The sequence below is a fragment of the Fringilla coelebs genome (genome assembly GCF_963513975.1).
Source record: "Fringilla coelebs genome assembly, chromosome: 1".
Lineage (NCBI taxonomy): Eukaryota > Metazoa > Chordata > Aves > Passeriformes > Fringillidae > Fringilla > Fringilla coelebs.
The window spans coordinates 143,663,665-143,681,998 of record NC_140028.1 but is presented as its reverse complement, the minus strand read 5'-3'; the positions used below and the strand labels follow the sequence as shown (position 1 = coordinate 143,681,998).

Below are 18,334 nucleotides of genomic sequence, written 5' to 3'. Positions count from 1 at the left end.
CACCCCTGCTGCAAACAGACCTGGATTTCAGAAGTGAATCCTGCAATATACAGGATCAAGTGATAACACATTCAAATTAAATGAAAATAGCCTGAAGCTAAATATGTAAAGATTGCAATCACAGCAGATATAAGGGCAGGAAATTTAATACTGTGCTGGGCTCAATACCTCCCATTCCCTGCCCCCCCCCCAGTATTTTAAACCTTGCAATCAATCACTCAGAACACTCTAACAGTGTTATGTAAGTACAGAACAGAGCCAATTACTGCAGAGAGGGGAAAGGAGAGCTCAGTGCTCCTTTCCTACAGCACACCCACCTTTCAGTGCCTCTGGATTCTCCTGTGGCAGCATCCTGGCATTTTATCAGCTTCCTTTGAATGGCAGGTGCAATATCCTTTAGAAGTGAAGTTTTGTGCTTACCTATTTGAAATGAGTTGAAATGTTGACAAAAATAATAATTTATCCAAACAAAAACAACCCCACCCTTCCATATTTTCATAGAATAACTTTAAACATAAAAGATTGCTTAATGGAAGATTAGATATTAAATTGGATTTTCACTGTCCTGGATTAAATACTGTGTATTTCAATGCAGTAGCAAAAAGAAAGATGGAAAAAGGACAAAAATGTTTTAACTGACCTTTAATTATAATCACAATGCAGACAGTAGCTGTTAGACTAAAAATCCCTTCAATTTCTTCAGAGAGAATGCACTCCATTAATTCATTTAAAATTGACCTAAGGAAAAAAAATAAAGAAAAAATACGTTATAAATCACATTTCTTTAAAAAATAGAACAGAACGTGTTTGTAATTATGCTAGTCTGCCACCACAGCTTCAAAGATACCATGCAGGACAAAGCAGTGTGACTGGGTAACTGAAAACTACGTGCTGCCTCTGGATCTGAGAATATCAAAGCATGGTAAATTGCTTGGGAAGAAAATAAAAAAGTCTGCAAACAGAAAAAGTGGCTGTTGAAAGAAGTGAAGAGCTTGTGGCACATTTTAGGAAAGTCAATCCATGAAAAAACTACTGGTTCTACTGGAATTTAATTCCCAGAATTTACTGAAATTTCTAACTCAAATTTCTACAGAAGTTTGAAAAAATATTTTCTATGAATCCATTGGTTTGCTAGTACCTACTCAGGCTTAATTAGCATTTTGATCTTAAATGTGCTTCTCATAAATATTAAAATAGATATTTTTCCAATTACAACCCAGTGAAGATCATTCATAACTAAACGATGCTCTGAAACATGTCCAAGCAACATTTTAGTTACTGAAACTATAGACAGAATAACAGAACCAAGACAGCAGCTCCTTGTAAAATACTAACTCAATATGTGTCTCAAGAGATTTTGTGACTTCTAGCAAGAGATGAAATTATTACCAGCAAATTCTAGTGGTGTTTTGGGATATATGTCAAGGTAAGAAAAATGAAATGAGAGTCTCAGATGGGGTCCAGCAACCAAAACGAAACTGCAGTAGGGAATAAGTCAATACTACAGAATGGAAATGAACTGGTCATTAGTGTCTGTGGTAAAAAACCCAAATTTAACTCAGAAGCAATTCTCAAAACCAGAGAAAAACAAAAGAACAAGAAGGATAAAACAGGATATGGAAGAGATCCATAATCCTGATACTCCTCAGAGCACAAAGCAAAATGCTTTGTGAAGAACTAAAGAGAAAACAGAGAGCAGCAATGTTACAGAAACTTTCCCTAACGTATTTCAAAAAACCTTTTGCAATATTATGATCTGTTATGAAAACTGAACATAATACATTGCCAGTCCTGACTTCAATTGTTCTTCAGGCTTTTATTGTGCTAAGATATCAAAATGAAATATGCAGTTAAGAACCAATTCAGTAAAAACATTTTGCAGAAATTCAAATATTGCTTCTAAGAGCTGAGAAAGATGAAAAATCTTTAGCTTCAGAAATAAGCATTATGAAGTTGCTCATGCATTGCTTCAGTTTCATTCTATCATTGTGGAGTAATGTGACCAAGCATTGATTCTATTTCACCTTGCTCTTAAATTGCTAATGGACAGAACTGGGATGAGTCCTGACTTCGTTGTTATCATTGTTTGGGTCACTAAGCACACTCTTAACCTCCATGAAGGAACACTGGAATTTCATTAACCTGTAACAAGACTCACTGAAGCTGCCTTTCCCCACCTCCCTCTGAAAGGGTCACATGAGCCTGCAGGCAAAGATAAAATAGTACAGAACAATAAGCTATTTAAAAATACATATAAGGTTCAAAGCTAAGTGATTGGTTCCTACACAGATAGTTCCCTACTAAAATGAAGGATACTCACACAATTGGACAGATATTGCCAAGCCTCCCAGTATTTTCACTGCTAGGGAGATTGAAATTCAGTGCTAGAGACTGGTTAGTACTGAAAATAAAACAGATTTGTAGAACTCAGAGCAAGACAACTCTGAGCTCACAAAGCAGAAACTCACATCAGATTTTGTAACATCAAAGGCTTTCCTGTTGACATAAAGATGTCTGAAATACTGAACCATTCGCTACTGGACTCTGGCTATGGCCTATCTATACAGATTGATAAAATAGCCTTAAAAGCAGTCTCAATTCTGAGGCACCAGTAGAACCAGATGGAAATTATCTCCAAATCTTGGCCCCAAAAAGATAAATACTACAAGACACATTTTTTCCCAAGTACACAGAAAAAATCTGGCCCAAACCTGCAGTTTTCTCCACCAGAATGGACAAGATTCACATTGATTACTACAAGAAAAAGTTTTGAAAGAATTAACTGATTTTCTGCATCTCTTTTGAAAAGAGGTGTGTAAAATAATTGTTTTACTAGAAGAGAACACCTTGAGCTGCTGCCTCATGGCAAGATTTGCATTAGTTGGACTACTGCTGGAGTCTCTAGAGTCTTTTGTTTTGCAAGTTCAGCTAGAATTAAAGAAAGATTGAGAAGAAAAAGAACCCCCTCATAATAGCAGAGACATTCAGTGCCTGTCAGATAAGGAAAGAAGAGGAATTAGTTGTGGCAAGTCAGGGACAGCAATAGGACTTCTAAGCCCCTTTAAAATTTAAAACAAGTCTAGTGTGTAGAGTCATGTTAAGAAAAACTGAATATGAACAAACTATGCAAAATGAAATTCAGTTGTGGCAATTTTAGAAGATATTTAGGCCCCCACTAAATAGAGCAAATACCCTCCCAGTTTAAGTCTTAAAAAATAAATAACATAAGCTCACTTTTGGAGGCTTTCAGCACTTAGATACTTTCTATTTTCAATGTTGTGACTTTAATACAGTCACAGGTACATGTCACTTCATTGCAGATGTTCAATCAAAGGATTAATTCTGTTTCTGGCAAATATTTTATCTCATCTTAATATCTCTGTGTTGAGGGGACTCAGCTTTATAAGTATCTTATGAAAGAAGCAAGCCAAGATGTATGATTTAAAAACTCATAATGATAAAGTCTTGTAAATAAGAAGCACTCTTGGTTAAAAAATGGACTCAACCCCAGCAATCAATACCTACAAGGCAATATGTCAAGAAAAAGGGATTATTAAATAGTCCAGATAAATTTAGAAAGCAACTAGTTCTTCAAAATTTATTTGAATTTAGAAATTAAAATTTTATTGACACCACATAAATTGTTCTATATTAGCAAAAATCTTGGAAAAATTAATATAGAAACATTTACCTGACAACATTAGCTGACTTCATAATTACAGCCATTAAACTGCTTGAAAGAGGGGGAAGGTCTGAAATAGTCTTTGGCATAGTCAAGTCTTTTTCACTGGAAGCCTAAAAAAGAAGTAAGTCAACAACCATTGTAGCTCAAAAAAGACATGTATGCAGAATATTGTATTTCAATAATTACACTAACCAGGACCTATCCTCAAACAATTGGAACATTCACAAGTATTTTTTGAGTGGCTTGAATTCAACTGTGTTGTGTCCAAATAAACAAAACTAATTTAAATTAGAAAGACTGAAACTAAACCAGATAAACAGTATTTGTACCAAGGCAGTTTCACTTAACTACACTGGTGGTCACTCTTTACAAAGGCACAGCCTATTAAACACAAATGAGTCCCCTCTGTGCCTCTAAGTTGGCATCCATGATTTCTAAATGTAACTTCAGTGACAGTGATTTTCTAGATGCTCTTTTTGGTGTAAAGTTCTGAATAGATGACAAATACTTAGTTAGAACTGAATTTTGATCTACAACAACCTAGGGACAGGGAAAAGCCCAGTTCAGATGAGTGACTGGAATGAACACTCAATCTTTGAGTATGAATCTCCAGTATATTCAAGCCCAGAAATGTCTCCCCTGCATCATCTGTAAAGAGCACCTGTCACCCCACAGCCTCTCAGCTGATACATCAATATGGGCAGGCAAACAGCTGGTACTGCTTCATGCCTCCTGTAACAGAACCTTGCAAGCTGCTCTGTGGTTCCTTCTGGCAACAGTTTCTTGCTCTGTTTCTGACACATCCAGAACCCACGGCAAAAGTACGGCCTCTACTAAAGAGCCTCTGCTCTTCCTTTTTAGTTCTCAAAGCTTCCAATCTTACTAATCATATTTGCTCCTAACACTACCTGCATTAGAAACATAGGGTGGGAATGTTGCCTTTCTTCAAGGACAGTTGTGGTTCCTGGGACTTTCATAACATGAAATAACCTCTGTCTACACATTCTTTTCAGTATTAGAGACTCCTTCTTTACTTTCCAAAGCAATGCAGATCAGATATTTGGAAATGCTCTGCACAAAAACTAAAGGAACCAAAAAAAAAAAAAAGATGCAGCACATGAAATGTCTCTGTATGGAAGCAGGGTATGCACAAGTGATCAGTGCCAAGCAGGGCATCAGCCTGCTTTGAAACAGGACCACAGAACCTTATGGGACCATTCCAAGAGTAGGGAATGGGAATCTGTCACACATCAGTGGTTCACTTCCCAAACTCCCTAATGCTGTGTGGGATGAAGTGAGATAGGTTTACAACGAGCCCCTGTCCTCCTGCTTTCCCTGAGCTCCAATTGCTGAACACAACATGGCATGGTGTGGCATAAGCCTTTGATCAGTTTGGGTCCATGGTCTCAGCCATGTTCCCTCTCAGCCTCTTGCCCACTGACAGCCTCACTTTTTTTATAGAGTGAAGGTGAAGGAGCCAGGGAAATATTGACAGTGTAAAGCACTGCTCAGCAACAGCCAAAACAAACTGGTGTGTCCTCAACAATATCTTGGCCACAAATGCCAACCACAGCAGCACAGGGACTGTAGGGAGGAAAGCTGACTCCTTCCCAGCCAGACCCAGTACGAAAGCACAGAGGGGATATCCCAGAACCCATGTTATTAACCCCCAACACTGCCTTAGTGCTAAATTCTCCTGTCAGAGGCAGATACTGAAATAAGTATCAGGACAAGTCTGTTCCTACACAGCTGTAGTCAGAAATCTGAGAGATGAACTCTAAAATGAAATTATAGCAAATAACATTTCCTGTTTGTTCCATGCCAACACACAAAATCCTCATCTGCTGTACAGAGATCAATTTTCTGAATAAAGCTCTGTCATTCCAACATAACATTTAAAAAGCAGAAGGTGTTAAATTGAAAAAAGAAAATCAGGATTAACTTTACCTTCTGTAGCACACAATTTATCTCTGCTACTATTGCAGCCAGGAGAGTGGAGAGTACACCCCGGTGAACTGCTGGGAATGTGGAATGCCAGCACTGCAGTGCATGGATGAATTCTCCAAGAGGCATCTGAACAGAATGAATCAACTAAAACCAAAAAGAAAAACACATCTGTTTTTTCAGACTGCTAGAGTATAAATGAAATATACCAGCAAACCTCTCCGTGAAGTGTAGATCACACCTTGAAAGCTTTTGAGGTATTCTAGTCTCTTGGGATCAGAGGGGCAATCAGCAACAACCGGGAAGTCTACTCATAAATTTGAGAAACAAACAAAGCAGTGGTTCTTACAAAAAGGAACTGAATGTTTTTCAGAAGTTCTGAAAAGTAGATCAGCAAATTTCCCAGAGTGATCCACCCATTTCACTACTATTTAGTATCTGCTTTAAAATACAAGAAGTCAACTTTTCTGTGAAGATGTGAGATTTTCAAGAATGTTAGAACATCATACATATTTTGAAGTTGGTACCATTCAGACTAAAAGAAATAAATAATAAAGAAAATTTCTCCTCCCTCCAAGATCATAATATATATAAACAAATCCTTTGCTCTGCATTGAGGAAGTCATCTAGTTGCAGATAAGATTAAGAGCCTAGAAGTACCACCCCATTCCAGAATCATTGGCAAATGAATGCATTTGTTCTGCAATTTACTGGTTCTTCTGTCGTGATGAGACCAAAAAAAAATTTGGTAACAAGAAAACTTGGAAAATTTAACTGAAAATTTAATCATGTGTCTACTCAAACAGTTGGTAATCGCAAGGTAACAACCTCAAAGTGTCTAAGTACACCCTTTTGCATAAAAATTATGGATTCATCTACACATTAGCAAGTTTGTAGCAATTTGAACTGGAATATCATACCTGAATTCCTTTTTCCTGTTCTTTCTTAAGTCTATGTGCCACACATTCTAAAATTTTCTGAAAGACGTTCTGAAGAGTGTGGAAAAGATTTTTCACTTCCTCTGTCTCAGTATTTTGATTTAAAGAAGTTTCAATAATTTCTTTTAGAGCGCACAGCAACATTGGCGCACAAAAGCCACCTCTCTCTAGAGAAAGAGATAAATACCATAATGTAAAAGTTGTAGTATTAATCAGGTACAAGCTTAGAATGAAATTCAGATACAACAAATAGTGATAGTTTATAAGTGTAGACAATACATTTAGTTTCTGAGCACCCTTAGCTGAAATTTTCATACAGTCCAATTAACGTTTTAAGTATGAATCCAGTGTTCCCTCCAACTCTTAAAAGTTAGGGATTAACTAACTTGCTAATGCAAGAAGTCAGCCAAGTATAAATGCAGATGCTGCTCTTAGTACAAAATAGGGCAAAATAGGGTACCTGTTTGCATAATCTGAAGAGCCATTTCTAAAAGGTGCGCTTGAAACGTGACATTTCCCAGGCCCACCATTATGACATCTTTACACACTGTCAGGTAGGCCTAGAAGAGAGGTGCAAAATTATAGAAAACCCAAACTTTATGTAAAGTAATCAATCAGTAAAACTCAAAAATAATAAAACCACAAACTTTTAGCCAAGGTGCCCTGAGAGCTGGTGTACTTAACTGGAGTTACTCAGTTCACACCTGTTGAAAAGCATGAATTCCAACCAGTCCTTTGATGCTTCCATAGCCCTTTCCCAATAGTAAATGGTTTCTCCAAAGGCACTAAATCCTCTCTTTTTAACTCAGGCTCAGATCAAAGGCATTGATACTTATCATTTACTGAGGCAAAATATGCTTTAATAGCAAAATTAAAACCAGCAGACAAAAAGAGCTTTACCCTACAGACACACAGTTGTTACATACTAAACAGATTATGAGATGGAAGTATAGACAGAGTGAGAACTTTTAATTAGTCTGTGTATATATGAGCTGGGTTGTTCAAAGACACTGACTGAGACCAAAGTTAGCCAAATCTTTCATTTCACCAAAATCTGGTAAAAGCTCAGTGCTAAAATCCACCTTGGGTTAAATGAAATGTCAGAAGAATGCAACAGAAGACAACTCAGAACTAGCTAAAACCTCACCCACATTATATCATCAAATGCTTTCTTGGAAGGACAACTCAAGATCAGGGGTAAGGGACACTATAAGTGATGACACAAATGCCAGTGCAGTTTGTCTGCATACAAATTGCTACACCTACAGCTTTTCAAATTGAAAGCAGCTTGATTTATATTATAAGAATCATCTCACCTGGATAATTAATTCAGAAACATCACTGTGCTTTGAAATATCATCCTCTTGATCACTTGCTAGTATAAAAGGTACAACTTGACTTTCTATCCAAGCACCTGCCTTCTTCAGAAGTGAAAGGTGATCTTCTCCTTCTTCAGAAAACTGAAAAAAAAAAACCCCAAAGGGAAGTTTACCAATTGTCTCTCCAGTTGTTTTGGAACTTCCTTATACTATCAACTGTAACTCCAGCTAATTTTGGAAAGCTAAAACCATACCTTGTGCTGAAGATGAATAGTCAATCTGCAAAAGAGGCTGAAGGCTCTTAGGCTGGTTGCTTGATTCCAGCCACCAGAATCTGATCCTTCCAGAATTGAGCCGAGAACCCTCTGAAATATCAAGGTTTACATTTATATTTTTCAGAAAAACCTTTCAAATATTTCTTTACTCAACAGCCTTAAACAAAAGGTTAAAAAAACCCCAAACCCGTAAAACCAGCAAAGCACCAGCCCCAAAGAAGCAACAAGCATACTTTAATTACTTCTGTGTTTCAATGCTGTAACTGATTTTCAGACTATTCCTTATCCACATATTGTAAAAGTCAGGTCCCTTAAAAACACTCAACACTAGATCACAAAAATTTTGAGACACCTAAAACTGAGAAGCTGATTAAAATCTGCCATCTATAAAAAATTCTTAACTACTATACTTCTAGTTTAGAGTATTTGTTGGAAATAAAAATCAAAAGAAAAATAGTTCTACAAAAAAATCTTTTTACAAAGGGAGAAGGCATCATGAACCTCATTTATTTGTTCTTGAAGGCATTTTAGTTTGACTCAGGCAATATATAATGCTAAGCACTGATTTTATAAGCACTGTTTATGAGAAGGAGAAAACTACCTTTGCAGCACCGAGGATTTTCACAAGCTTCTTCAGTTTATTTTTAGGAACAGAAAGTAGGCAATCACAATTGACAGGATGAGTCAATAAATACTCAATGTAATCAACTGCTAAGTCTGGCTTTGATTCGTGTGTTACATGGATACGTACTCGACGCCCAGATGTTTTAGTATCCTGAATAGGAAGAAAGCACAAAATCAGTACAACTCTGTTAGTATCTGACTTTAGAACTGATTTCAAAACAAAATAATCCAGCATTAAAAACTCTTATTCTATTTAAAAGAAGCATGATGCCTTAAAGCAGTCTGACAATTCCTATATTCCCTGTCATATGCATATGCTCACCTTTTTTGGGGTGAGTGAGTCAGACAGCCAATCACAGGCTAATTCCATAATGTGCCCCACTTGACCCCAGCGGCACAGGCAGTCAATCAGCATAGAATATTTGTTTTGGTCAGCTCCACTGTCAATATTTCTGAGTCTGGAAACCACACCACAGCTTAAAAGAAAACAGACAGACAAAGAGATACATTACTTTCACACCCATAAGCACAGAAAACAATTAGTATAATACAAACAAAGGATTCACCAATGACTTTGACAGACTTGAACATCACAAATTTTACTGACTTATCACAGTTTCAGTGTCTTAATTTACCCAAATGGGCATTTAATATTTCAGATTGCAAAAAATTAACAAATACAGCCAGCAAGAAACTTCTTGTCATTTGCATTTTGGATTTCCAAACAGTACCTGAATGTAGGAATAGCTGCAGGGGGCATAAAGGATGCCAGAATAATCAGTGGAGCCATGCATCGCTCATCCTAGGATAAAAGAATTACACTGTATGACATAAAGGTACACACATGCAAGCAAAACTAAAGACAGTACTGAAAAACTGTGATTACACTTCCTCAGAGTAAAGATTTCCCTTTTCCACTACAAATGGAGCTGAAAGGAGCTCAAAACAATATGGCTTGCAATCTGAAATGTCTGATTCCTGCCTTTGGAGGTCAATTACCAATTATGGTATCCTTCACTTTCTGACAAACTGCCAGAATAACTACCATGAATAGTCATGGCTCCATTACGTTAATACTCATTGCAAAAGAAATAGCAGCTCCACATCACATTTTTTTCCACTAGAGACTAAGGTTTAATTGCACAACCATGACACCATCTAACTCCTCTCAACCTTAAGTGCCTTAAATTCATTCACAAGACAAACTTATCAAAAATACTCTAAAGAAAAAGGTTCTTATATAAGGATGGCAATGTTTAATGCTTTATTATTCATTACATGTCATAATACATGGTCTAGGCCACAACATCATCTCACTCAGGTTATACAGAAACCAATCTATGTTAAGAACTCTTCAAAAATGGTTTATCTCTATGTCCAAGCTTCATGGAAACAGCCAAATGAAATTATCATCTACTTAGCTATTCGAAGATCTAAAACCTTTTTTTAAAGGTCATATTTTTAAAAGAACCTTTAAAATATATTGGGTAGCTTTTTCAGGAAAGAGACAGGCAGCTTCTGTATGTTTGTAGCCTTTTAGGAACTAAGCCTCTGATGACAGGTCCTTTTAGATCCAAGCTGCATATTCACTGTGTAAGAATATCAAAGTCAAAGAGGTTGCTTGCTAAAGCTGGATATCTTGTCTGTTCACCAGACACTTTCAGAAAAGAAAAGTTTGGAATGTCTTTGACAACTTCCAAATGCTTTCACTGCAGAGAGCACTTGTGTCTCTGTGCTGCAGAGTAATACATAGCAATGAGCTGCTTTTCACTCCCCGATTATCTAAAGCAGAATTGCAGTGGAGCAGCCACCATATTTCAGAATACTTCAGCATAAAAGCCATCAACTAAGAAAAAGATATCCAGTATTTAATCCTTCTAAATTCATTCTGGGGGCAGCAGCCACTATTGGCCACTCTCAGGATGGCATCCTCCTCAAGAATAACACTAAAACAATTAGAGCAAGGAGACTGACAATTTGAAAATTACTGATTTTAATTAACTGCCTATACTGAATCCAAGCAATAAATAAATGTATTGACAGATCATAGAGAGTAGATTTAAATTAGCAGAAACCTCAGGATCACAGAGTGGTTTGGGTTGGAAGGGACCTTAGAGATCATCTTATTCCAACCACCCTGCCATGGCCAGGGACACCTTCCACTTAGCCAGGCTGTTCCAAGCCTATCCAACCTGGCCTTGAACACTGCCAGGGATGGGGCATCCGCAGCTTCTCTGGACAACCTGTGCCAATGTCTCACCACCCTCACAAAAAATAATTTCTTCTTAATCTAAACCTTTCTTTTAGTTTGAATCCATTCCCCTTGTCCTGTCATTACACTCCCCGATAAAAAGTCCCTCTCTGTCTTTCTTGCAGGCTCCCTTCAGGCACTGGAAGGCTGGAATTAGGTCATCCCAAAGCCTTCTCTTTTCCAGGCCTAACAATCCCAATTCTTTACGCTTTCCATTTAGGAGAGGTGTTCCATCCCTCTCATCATCTTGGTGGCCTTTGGACTCACTCCAGCAGGTCAGCAGGACATGTTTGGCTTTCTGGGCTGCAACTGCACTCTGCCAGCTCATATTCAGTGCAAAAAGAGCCTCAGCTGCTTCAGCTGCAGCTGAATTATAAGAAGTGGTGCTGGTGGAAGAGTCTGGGGGACAGTAGGTAGAAAACCATGTGGACTCCAATGTACACTGAGTATTAATTCTGCAAGGGCTCTTTTGTATTTACTGTTTTCCAGAAGTTCTAAAACATTCAAAAGAATAAAACCCTAGAAAAACCTTACAAGGAGAGCAATTTTTTGCAAAAGTATTTTTGAGCTGACTATTTAGATAACAGTTCATCAGTCAGACACTGCAGTTGGAGAATAGTTTTTGTCCATTTGTGGGATTCCAAGAAAATTGCTGCTGTTTATAGTTTATAGCAACAATGAAAAAGAATACTTAATGCCATAAAAATAGATAAAAGACATAAAACATTAAAGCATCTGAAGAAAATACAGGAAAATCTAGGCTTTCTTTACCTGAAATACTTTAAAATATTCGGGAAGTACAGAAGCAAACTTCTTGACAGCATATTCTTTGGCATCTTCATTATGATCTAGTGCTTTGTGGATGCTTCTCCAGAGTATTACAGTGATCTCCAACAAACTTGCCATACTGGCCACATCATTTACTGACAACACATTATCCAACACCTGAAATACAAACATTTAGATGATATTAACAATTATATTTTCAAGTAGAAATTAAAATTAAATTAAATTTCAAATAGAAATTTAAATTAAAATAAGGCTTTAAAGACACTAGAAAAAATCCTTCCAGACCCTTTACAAAGACACTCTGGTGGCTGTAGAACAGGAACTCCACAATTCAGTCTTAATCTCTCTAATTTCACATATCTTGCAATAGTAATTTTTAAAATAATTCAAAACCAAAACCGGTTTATAATCAACACTGGAATTAGGCAACCATTAATTTAAAATATGCTTCATATTCCTTCTATCTTTTTCTAGCTACTTGACCAGATTTCTGCTACTGCAGGACATGAAAATCCAATAATGGCAGCTCTCCCCTTCCAACTCCAGAGATGCCCAACGGCATTCCTTTACACTTTCTGCCATATTCTGTCTCACATTAAGCACCACAGAAAAGAAGTTACCAGAAGTTAGAATAGAGTGGACTTTCTTACACTGGTGTTCTCCTTTTCACTTCTATCTTCTTCATCATCATCATCATCCCCACTATCATGAAGAATGGCTTTCTTTGCTTTCAGGATGCAGGCATTCAAGCAGCGCCGAATAGTGAGCATCAATTTAGCTACATTTAAATGGAGTAAGAATAAATGAGACATTTAATATTTGCTAAGAATGTTGGCATTAAGTGCTTCTAATTACAATGCTGGAAAGCCCATATGAAAAAGTAGGCAACAGAACCAGAAACAGCTAGGAAAAAATGGAGCAAAATTGCCTGTAAAGGAAATGGAAAACATGTGAATATCCTCAAGTATGAAGAAGAAATGACAACATTATCATCAGGCTCTGTAATTTCATTGTTAAAACAGTATACTAAAAAACCCCCAAATAACCACCACCTTATCAAATCAGAACCAGAGGAAGCTTCCACAACTCCTACATCTAATCTGGCATAGCTGTTAATTTAATGACCCACGCTCAAGAACACATTCCCTCCGATGTCAATGCTCATTCCTATGTCAATTACCATTCCCTCCTATGTCCATTCCCATTCTTTGGAAAAGATATAGCCCAACCATTGCACTCCTGAACAAGGAGCTCAGCTCTAGAAAAATTGAAAAGGTTATGCCACTCTGATGGAAGTGCAACAAGCTGATTTCATAATTGGGATTTCATAACCTTATCAAGATGATCAATGAGAGGCAATAGTTTGGGCATTTCACCCAAGTCACTCCATGCTGATTACTTGGAGTTTTAACAGAACTCCTCTGAAACAAAATTTTCCTGATTTTATTTGTTTCAATAGGAGTTTTCTGAAAAGCAGTGACATGCTGGCAGTACATGCCTTCTTCACTGAAACTTTCAGAAGCTTTCTGAAGGAGGACTTGCTACCCTATTTCTACATGAGAAATAGCTATCAACTGAGATAATTTTAAGGTACGTGTGGGGAGAAAGGGGACCAGAAAGACCAGGTACCACCATGGGCTGGAGTGTACAGTACAGCATCATAAGAACAGAGATGAAAAGCTTTGATCTCCTCACTGTTGAAAAAGCTGATGACTTTGCCTGCTGCGCTTATTGCTGGTGCCAAGGATTTCCAAAACTACAAACTATATTATACTAAACCACCCCCCCACCAAAAAAAAACCTAGCATCAATGTACCACTGTTACGGAAATAAGAAAAAAACATTTATATAGCCTGATATCAGTAATTCCAAAAGCTCACAAGGTTTTGTTCTTTACCGATATTGGTGGGGGCAGTGAATTCATAGGCATATTGATAGAACTTCCTGGCTGCTGCAGGATTCATCTGGATCAGAGTGACACAGCGCTCGCACCACACATCCTCGGGCTGGGCACTGGGGAAGAAGGAGTTCAGCAGAAGGTTCACGATGCGCTGTGACACCGGCCGAGAGTCCACTTCGAGGCGAGACAGGAGATGCTCCATGGGACAGATATTCCAGAACTTTGTGAAGTGAGAAAAAGATATTCAAAGGAGTGAAATAAAAATAGAGGAAAAAATTTCCATGGTGATAGTCTAATCAAATATAAAGAACATCAACCTGGAAAACACAAGCATTTTTAATTTTTACACCAACATGTACTGGAAGCCAAATTCTGCTGTGCTGATGTTTTAAATCTCCTGGTATCTCTGACTCACTGCTAAAATTGTGGCTCAAGCAATTTCACTTCAATACACCTGCAATACTAATGCAATCCCATAGATACAAGGAAGAACTATTTACTCTACAATGATATCACCATCAAGTACAATTATTGTGATTATATGCCATGTTTCATATTCTCCTCACAGGACAAAGTAGGACCAAACTACCTACAAGAACTGTATATACCTTAAAAACCTGTATGGATCAACACCCTTTACAAAACCATCCCAAACCCTACATTACTAAATACTGAATGCATCCCATTCTTAGCAGAGCTCTAGTTTATTTGTAACACAGAAATCAAATGCCATGAAATTCAGAAAGACTATACAGTTGTTTGCCAGATGTAACACTACATCTGTAGGTTTTGTGAGAAGATTCTGAATTAATTACGCTGGACAATTTCAAATTAAAACAAACAAACAAAAATTATTTTTCAATGTCAAGGAATTGATTTTACCCTTGAGTAAAAATATTTGTATCAGATAATTACACTGTGAATTTGAACAACGGATGTCCCTATTAAAACGGTCATAAAAAGTAAGTTTAAAGTGATCCCAGGACTTACCAGACATACACATTACAGTTTTTAAATCAATAGGGAGTTATTGAAAAACACCTAACACTTACTAGGATTTTCTTTTCTTTATGTAAACCTGATCTTTCCTTCCCCTAAAAATCCCTGACACTGAGAATTACCTTTTTTTCTCTGTCTTTAATTGCAGCAAACTCAGAATAATTCACAAACAAAGTGACCTCAGCCACTCCTTGTATGGCTTCCCCTCTTACACCCTTCACCACCTCCAGAGCCCTCTTCTGGATGCTTTCTTATAGTTTTATGTCTTTATTAGGCTTAGCAAGGGACAAAACCATTGTTAAATTAAAATATAAAATTGAAATTAGGAAACTATTAACATTAGAGAGTGGAATAAGAGCTCAAAGATGCTATAATGCCTATGGCTGGACAGCATCACCCTAAGTAAGATTCCACAGCAAAACACAAAATACATTAAAAATCACTGTAAAAAGACACCAAAATCCTGAAGATGTGCCCACAAAATAGAAACATACATTATAAAACTAGGAAAATCAAAGCAAAAAAGCTTTGATTAAGCTTTTTTTGATTAAGCTTTTTTTGATTAAGCTGGGTTAAGGTGTTAGGCATGTAGAAGAGTTTAGCAGCGAAGGGAAGTGGCTGTAACCCACTGCTCTCCCCTGCCCAACCAGAGAGAATAAGGGCCCACAGAGCACTTGTGATACCACAGAAATTAAGAGTATTACCAGAGCAAAGCAGGTTATTTCTTTTTTAAGAACACTGCAGCAGTCTAAAAGTGTACTTTTTGTTTTTTAAATAAATGCCATGATTTTGTCTCCTTGCTACGTATCAAGTGTCATTATCCTACCTTGGCAGCCTTGGTAGCCTTCACTTTGAGCAGCATTTCCACAAAAGCCACTCGCACCTTCTCAGAATTATCATGAAGACTGTGCTTGGTTGCAGGCAGGAGCTGTTCCAGGAGTGGGTGACTTAGTTTGTTGTCCAAAATTATTGGTAGGCACTAAAATAAAAAAATCTAATTCAGAGAGAGTGGAGCTGAAAAACCTGTAGCTAAAAATTGTTGAAGAGGACCGTGACACTTCTAATGTTAAATAAAGCAGGGGCAGACACTGTGCATGCTTGTTTTTCTTGTCATATTCTTTGGTAAAAACTGCTTTGATTTCTTCAAATTTGCAGTGAACTCTGTTCAGTGAGCTGACTTCAGCTGAATCAGCTTCAGACCTACACTAAGACCATGGTCTTGCCCTCTGTCTGCGGACACACCAGCTCTCTAAAATATGCTGATTTCAAATTAGAAATACATTATTTTTTTTCCAATTCATTTTCAAATCAGCACTTTCTGCTTATCCAGGATAGCTTCCCCATGAAGCAGTAGTGGAGCAAGTGAGGATTAACAGGATGACAGCTTCAATTTAAGGATGAACTGACACAGACAAAATCTTCAAGTGAAAATGTTGATTAGGGAGTTCATTTTTCTGTCCAAGCTATCAGTTACTTCTCACATGCCAGAAAGATGTAGATGAACTATTTCGAACATAGTGAGCAATGCATGGGAGGTGGCATCACCAGACCAAGTGGTGGAATTATATCCATCCAAACCTCAGACATACAAAGCGGGATACAAAATCCCAACTGGGCATGTCTTGGGATGCCTTAGAGTCAGTGATGTAAGAAATTCTGGAGCTGCCTACATATGTTTTCAGGTCTAAGCATCATTTCTAATAGCTAAAAAAAAATTAATTATTGGGTCCAAACAGTTTGCGTACAACTGGAATTGAAAAACCTTAGGGTCAGAAAGCAAATCAGTTACTATTTCAAAAGACATTTGTGTTTTCCAAACATGTGGCTTTTATGAAATGTGCAAAACCTCCATGTAGTAGGAATTCTATTGCCTAAGACATTTTGAAGAAGAAGCAATTCCCTTGATTTAAAGTGGCCTATACTAGAAACCTGCACATCAAGTAAAATAGAAAAATGACATGATAAAAAACATTTACTTTAAAAACAGAGCATCGAACATCAGCAGATGTTATATCACATGCCAGATCTCCAGTTATCTTTTTTAAAAGATCAGCAAGAATCGTTGGAGGAATCATCTCCCAGTATTTGGATATGATCTGAGTAACTCCAAGTACCCCTGTAGACCGGACAACTGGATGAGGATCTTCTAAGAGACTCTAAAACAAACAGAAGAATAACATCGTGAGCATACGGATTATTGTGACTCTACTCCTGTTTGATCTGAGCCTATCATAAACAAAATGCATTCCCTTTTAATCATTATGAAAACTGTCATGCAATAAAAGAACTGAAATATTAATAGTCCCTCAAGGCATTTTACTATGAAGAAAACAAGGAAATTTATATCAGAAGCAAAATTAAGGTAACTATTGGCCAACTTTTTTCATTGGACTTTTGATTTTTTTTTTTTTTTAATAAATCTAATCTTGCATTTGTGACTTAATTGAGGACATTTGGACTTCTATTTATATGTGTCTACACTGATCACTGTTCCTATGGAACAACATAACTTTGAAATTCGTTCAATTATCTCGTATCAACTCAGGAATCCCTGAGTTGATATGAGATAATCGAACATTTTCTTAATGAAAATACTATGCTTATTCTCACCCATCTGGACTGGTAAGGAGACTTTTAGGTTCTCTCCATTATACTTAATTTCACAAGAATTTAGTAATACAGTACTGAACTTTGATTGAGTGCTTCCATAGTAACTGTGAAGCTCTCCCCCACAATCCTAGGTTAAGTAAGGATCAAGATCATTACTCATGCATTTAATCTTTCAAAGGCATCTCTCATTCACAGATTAACGAATAGCAAATCAAAATTTCCTTTTTAGAGTTTAGAGTGGTGTATAGCATCTGCAGAAAACATACCATAGAAACCTAAAATATTGGTTTATTTTTGTATTTTCTGCACCACAGACCTCTATTAACCTACAATTATTCAGAAATTCCATACATTTCAATTGCATCAACAATTTTTTTTTTAGTTAGTTCTGACAAAAGTATCATTTTTAACATTTTAGTTTCATTAAAACTTACAAAAAGTTCTTCAAACTGCTTCTGAATTTCACTGTCCATCTCTTCAGCAGTAAAACTGGGATCACGAACAGGAAAAGCATCAACAAACAAAAATGCTGCATTTGCTCGAACTTCTGAATTTCTGGCCTGTTACAATGGAGGAAAAGATATTTTTTCAATAAGGACCAACTGTTAATATCCAAAGGTGTATCCTGTCAAATACTGTTCTCCAAACATTTAAACAAGTGTTTTTAATTAAGTAGATAGAAGATTAATTTATAAATGGATCAAAGAACTTAAAGTCACATTTGAGTTTTAATGTTTTATCTTACCTTTCTGCCCATTCAGTAAAACCTGAGTTATTGTTACAATCAGCTTTCAAAGCACATCAGCTACAATGACCCTGAGGAATCACAGTCAGAGCCCTTCTGCTTTCTGTAATGCTGAATAAATTAAAAGCAGCTGGGATTTCTCTTGGTGGCCTTAAAGCTCCTCTTCAGGACAGAAGACTCTTGAATTCAATCAGACTGGTTTAATTAACTTGCTTGTCAAGAGACAGGTGATTTAATTGAAAAGCTCAAGCCTGT

The 18,334-nt window shown here is 37.0% G+C and overlaps 1 protein-coding gene across 1 annotated transcript in view; it reads right to left on the bottom strand.

Annotated features, from left to right (window-relative positions):
* NCAPG2 (non-SMC condensin II complex subunit G2) overlaps positions 1–18,334 on the bottom strand; it is a gene marked incomplete at both ends in the record, with an annotated part of 40,781 nt that overhangs the window by 3,561 nt on the left and 18,886 nt on the right. Inside the window, 17 exons of the mRNA XM_084212316.1 lie at positions 318–420; positions 641–738; positions 3,692–3,795; positions 5,633–5,776; positions 6,550–6,734; positions 7,028–7,127; positions 7,884–8,027; positions 8,141–8,251; positions 8,763–8,936; positions 9,108–9,261; positions 9,517–9,587; positions 11,808–11,981; positions 12,476–12,603; positions 13,723–13,945; positions 15,551–15,703; positions 16,701–16,880; positions 17,769–17,894. Of these exons, the coding sequence (XP_084068442.1) occupies positions 318–420; positions 641–738; positions 3,692–3,795; positions 5,633–5,776; positions 6,550–6,734; positions 7,028–7,127; positions 7,884–8,027; positions 8,141–8,251; positions 8,763–8,936; positions 9,108–9,261; positions 9,517–9,587; positions 11,808–11,981; positions 12,476–12,603; positions 13,723–13,945; positions 15,551–15,703; positions 16,701–16,880; positions 17,769–17,894 (2,372 nt within the window). The remainder of the gene's footprint in view (positions 1–317; positions 421–640; positions 739–3,691; positions 3,796–5,632; positions 5,777–6,549; positions 6,735–7,027; positions 7,128–7,883; positions 8,028–8,140; positions 8,252–8,762; positions 8,937–9,107; positions 9,262–9,516; positions 9,588–11,807; positions 11,982–12,475; positions 12,604–13,722; positions 13,946–15,550; positions 15,704–16,700; positions 16,881–17,768; positions 17,895–18,334) is intronic.